The sequence below is a fragment of the Montipora foliosa genome, chromosome 7 (genome assembly GCF_036669935.1).
Source record: "Montipora foliosa isolate CH-2021 chromosome 7, ASM3666993v2, whole genome shotgun sequence".
Taxonomy (NCBI): domain Eukaryota; kingdom Metazoa; phylum Cnidaria; class Anthozoa; order Scleractinia; family Acroporidae; genus Montipora; species Montipora foliosa.
This window is the reverse complement of record NC_090875.1, coordinates 22,908,946-22,913,945: the sequence shown is the minus strand read 5'-3', so window position 1 is coordinate 22,913,945 and position 5,000 is coordinate 22,908,946. Positions and strand designations below refer to the sequence as shown.

Here is a 5,000-nt window from a genome sequence, read left to right as displayed (position 1 = left end):
CTTTGTATTTTTTAATTAAGTTGCCTATATAAGCCTGTACTTCCAATACACGCAGCCATCGTAAATAGTTTTTAGTTTTTAGATTTTAACCTTCATCTGAAGTAGGCTGAATAGCCGAAACGTTGTGAAACCAGGTCAGACCAGTTAGAAGTTTACCCCACTATTTTCACTCAGTATTTGTTTATTTATTCACGTGGTGGTACTGTATCCTCTGGATCCTTCTGCTGTGAGTCCATTGTTGGTGTAAACCTTTATATTCTGCCGTATATATATATATATATATATATATATATATATATATATATATATATATATATATATATATATATATATATAACTGCAGACAGTACTGTTTCGGCCTTCTGGGCCTCATCAGTGCAGTGCTGATGTCTGGGATGGAGGTTAAGCTTATAAAGCCACCCCAAATGTCCCACACATGTGGTACATCTAAGCCATGCCAGAGTGCTCAAACTAGCGAGCTAGTGAGCATGCGCAATTGCTAGCGGCAACGACTCATCCCAGTAGAGTGCTCAAGTTGGACATGAAATATATATGACATGAATATATATATATATATATATATATATATATATATATATATATATACATGAATATATATATATATATATATGTATATATATAAAGGTAGAAAGTCTTTTTACTTTTTCACTGAGTATGAACGCGTAAAAAGCTGATTCCTTGATTTATAGTATGTATGAAAGCAAAATTGAGGTTCATGCCAGCATAGTTAATAGATGTAGGCTGGTTATGAAACTCGACAAGTTTCTTTGTTTCATGTTTTTGTTCGCTTTTTTGGCCTTCACCCTGCACAAAACCCGACAAAAACACACTTTTTTTGGCAGGATAACCAATCAAAAGCTGCGACTAATTTATTCGAAATTAACTTGCGAACCAAAAATAAAAGATTGTGCAGGGTCACGGTCGGTTCAACATCTAATTGCGACTGTATTGTTCCTGCTTTTGAAATTCCCAGGGTTTCATAACCAGTCCCTAGATTAACTATGATGCCAGCTTGTCTTGTGTTATGGTTTCAGTGGATTTTCAGTTACTTGTAAGACTGATGAACGAATACAGGTATCGTTACAAGGACTCAATAATCTTTGCCATGATTTTGCCAGTAATTAAAACAAATTCTGAGCAAACACAAAAAAGAAAACTTCCACGTTGTTTTTTCCCTCCTCATTTTTGTACCGTAACTCACCGTCTCCTCCACATTTCCTGAGTTCCACGTTGTCTATTGCTGCATCGCCTCGATAACTGCTTCCACGAATTCCCTCGAATACGAGCTGGGGAAGAAGCCATACACTTTAGAAAAGTATAAGATCAGATTTTGTTCGAATAGGATTGTAAAAGAGAGGCTTTCATCAAACGTCATTTGAAATAGCCTTAAAATAACAGGAATAGTACAATCTACAAGATTTATGAACAGGTGGATGAAATTGAATGGAAGCATTTGCTGCGAATGATAATCATGCTTTACTTGATATGAGGAGGATCGCAAAAGTGCGCTGCCTGTTCGCAATTGTTCAGCTGGCCGGAGGGAAACAATGTGCAATGACGTTTCTTGACTAAGGAATTTACACTTAAGACTCGCGTATTCTAACGGACCCTGTGAACATCAGGCCAACCGTCCGCACAAATGCTCGTCTTGGTAACCGCAGCACCTCCGATTGCCCGTTTACAGGCTTAATATCAGCGAATACTCTTTCGTAACAACTCAAGGCTATCTCTAATGAAATGATGGTTGCTGCACTAACGCAATGCTTTTTCTTACCGTTGATGCTCTGGGATCAAAGATTTCAACCGATAACCTGTGCCACTTATTTCCCTGGTTGCCACTCTTCGTGAAAACTTTTTTGCCTCCAACAAGAACGCTGAGTGTTCCCATTGAACTTCCATACATGTGATAGTTAAAGGACAACCGCTTTTTGGTGCTGAACGACAGTCCACTCTTTTGGAGCTTTGCGTTGTCTCCTTGTACTCTAGGAGAGGAAGTTTCGATGTACATATATTTTCCTTTTGAACAAAGAAAAAAAATAACAGAACATTATCATTTTGTGAAGCAAAAGACAGAAAAATGCCGTTCACTCTGAGTATGGGTTTACTTGGGTGGTCAAAAAAATAAGATGGGCTTGGCAGGTTAAGGAAATATTAAAGCTTGGGTTTTCAGTAGCGTATAACCTGCAAGAAAACGAGATCTTTAATTGCAAGTTTCAGCGCGCAGCTTACAAGACCAAATTCAATCAGTATGTCGTTTTCCTATGGCAGCTTAAGGTGGCTGAACACAGTTTCCGCGCGGTCAGCGGCAATTCGCGTGACGGCACAGGTTTTAAATCAGACACAAGTCTATTGAAACGCAAGCCTCAAATCAATGGGAAACGAAACGAGCTGAAATTTACAAGCGCCGCTTGCGTGTGCGTACTAACGAAAGTAAGTGAGACTTCTATATTTTTTGACCTCTTAAAACGATGTACACAAACGAGAAGTTTCAAAATCTACTCATTAGAACTTGATGAAATTTGATAGAATTCTTATTTTCAACTCTAAAGCAGAAGTCCAACGAAGAAATTCTGTGAAATAATCAATTTTCACTCGTTTGTTAAAATTTGTTCGAGTTCTTTTCAAATAATAATAATTAATTCTTGAAAGCCGTTTGCAAGTTCATGAGAAAATCTAATGACTGGATTTTACGTATACGGATTTTACATCATAAAAGTGAAATTTTAAGGTTGCTTTTATTCATCCGCGTTGCCATGGAAATAGACGAAAGTGCTAATGTTAGTGTGATGCATTGGTTTCCCTTGGCTTGCACGACGCGTAAAGTACCGAACCGAGAGTAAACAATCTCCTTCTCACATACGAGTAACTCACCTTATTTACAGCTGAAGAAAAAGTATTTTAATATAACGTAGTACAAAAGAAACCCTAGAAATTACGAACTGAGATATTTACAATATTTACAGTGCCGCTGAGTACAGCTCACTTGAGTTCAGTTCCTTCAGACTTCTTGCATGTTCGCCGTCCAAGAGACCAGCGCCAGAATAATTTTTTTTTTACACAACGTGTTCCTTTTAATAACTTTCTGCCTTTGCCCAGCCCTTCCTCTTCGTGTCAAAGTTTCCTGTATTATTATTCTACCAGCTTTGCTTTCTCCTCAATATCCAGCCTTTGAAAATGAGTTTTCCAATGAAACTTTCGGCTGTTTTGCAATGGTTTTTAGCAATGAGCGATAATTTTTTTTCCCCAACAGTTTCTTGCTCTCGCTTCCTTACTTTCTTCCTTTCGAACTTCTCCAACTGAATTCTCAGGCTTGAAAACTCAAGGTAACGTTATCTAATTATTTACATATTTTCCCATATATAGGAAATTAACATAGCAATACACAGGTACAATTAAGACAAATTCCTCTACTGAATACAGTCAAGGGTAAGGCACTGTTTACAAGAAAATAGGGTAACACTACTGCTAGGGTTACCCTAGCGCCAGGGTAACCCTAGCTGCCTTGTAAACACGTCCGCACTCGCTGAAAAAAGGAAGAAATGTATGAGTGCTAGGGTAACCCTAGCACCAGGGTTACCCTACCTGCTTGTAAACAGGGCCTAAAGCAATAGTTAGCTAAATTGCTAAATCATTGAAATCGATAACACAATGGATTTACTCTTAATTCAAAATTACTTACGGACTAGCGTTAATTGCTTTGCTCCTAACAAGTTTAACAATGTTTCATCGTTAGATTGCATACAAAGAATGGCAAAATCGGACAAGTGCTAAGAAGAACTAACTAGAATTTTATGAAAGTCGTTAATACAAATCCTCCACGATTATATTTTCCTTTGTCAAGTTTCAGCTTCTAAGTTGCAATATTTCTCACATAACACCTTAACGAATGACGTATACTCAAAACAGGCCTATCAAAACTGTAAGGAAGGGTTACGTTTTTGCAAACGTTGACCTTGAAGCACTTATATTTCAACACACTTAACTGATTAGAGTGTAATGTGAAGTGCTAGTTTTCTACCCCATATGAACACGTGAGCGTTAGCCCTACTAATGGAAATGGGCCCAAAACAGGGTGGGAATTGAGCCCTGGTCAGAGTTTTTCTCTGTCCTTGTGTGGGCCCATTTCCATTAGTAGGGCTAACGCTCACTTGGTTCATATGGGGTAGAAAACTAGCACTTCACATAACACTCTAATCAGTTAAGTCTATCAAAAGTGTGTTCAGCCACCTTAATTCATTCCTTCATTCAGTCAGTGAGTCGGTCGGTCAGTGAGTCAGTCCTTTCTATCAACTAGCCTTTAGATTTATAAGGTAGAGATAAATGAGCTAGATTTATATATGTATTGGTCAAATTAGCTAAAATAGAACGATTAGGTCCATGTCATATTAAACAGGTGAACAGGCGGTCAGTTGAACCTTGTGAATTATCTGCATTGTACTTTGATCGATTTCAAACTAATATACACCAGTAATATTTAGTTACCATTTCCAGACACATCCTGACTTGGTCCAGTGCTTAACGATGTTGTTGATCCAGATTTCTGAGTCCAGTCAAACTTATCGTTACTCGACTGTGTAAAACCACAGAGATCTTGATCAAAAAGGCAAGTGAAAGCTGTTGAAAGAAGAGATTCCGTTCCCTTACTTTACTCTGCAAGACTAAGCTATAAAAATTCATTGAAAACAAGTATTCACAATATAAGGCTGCGTAGAGAGCTGGTCATAGCCTTTTTAAAAAGAAACTGTCCAGCAGTGGCCATCTTTTAGTTCGACTTTTATATCTTTTAACTTAAAGGGATTTGATCACAGCTTTATCAAGTTTCCCTGCTGCATGGTGTCAAAGAAATGGGAGGTGCTGGGGACGGTGGAGTTGATTCTCCTGGAAAGAGAAGATCCAGAAGTTGAGGTAATGACTGAGAGTCATTATTACGTGACCCACAAACCGAAGCTTGACTAAGATTTTAAATAAGAAGCAAGTAG

The 5,000-nt window shown here is 38.0% G+C and overlaps 1 protein-coding gene across 2 annotated transcripts in view; it reads right to left on the bottom strand.

Moving 5' to 3' along the window:
• LOC138010453 (MAM and LDL-receptor class A domain-containing protein 1-like) overlaps positions 1–5,000 on the bottom strand; it is a 30,360-nt gene that overhangs the window by 11,981 nt on the left and 13,379 nt on the right. The window contains exons 6-8 of one of the 2 annotated variants that reach the window (XM_068857419.1): positions 4,504–4,635; positions 1,796–2,037; positions 1,223–1,307 (exon numbers count right to left, since the gene is read on the bottom strand). In XM_068857419.1, coding sequence (XP_068713520.1) covers positions 1,223–1,307; positions 1,796–2,037; positions 4,504–4,635 — 459 coding nt within the window. The remainder of the gene's footprint in view (positions 1–1,222; positions 1,308–1,795; positions 2,038–4,503; positions 4,636–5,000) is intronic. The other variant, XM_068857420.1, reaches the window with a different exon arrangement.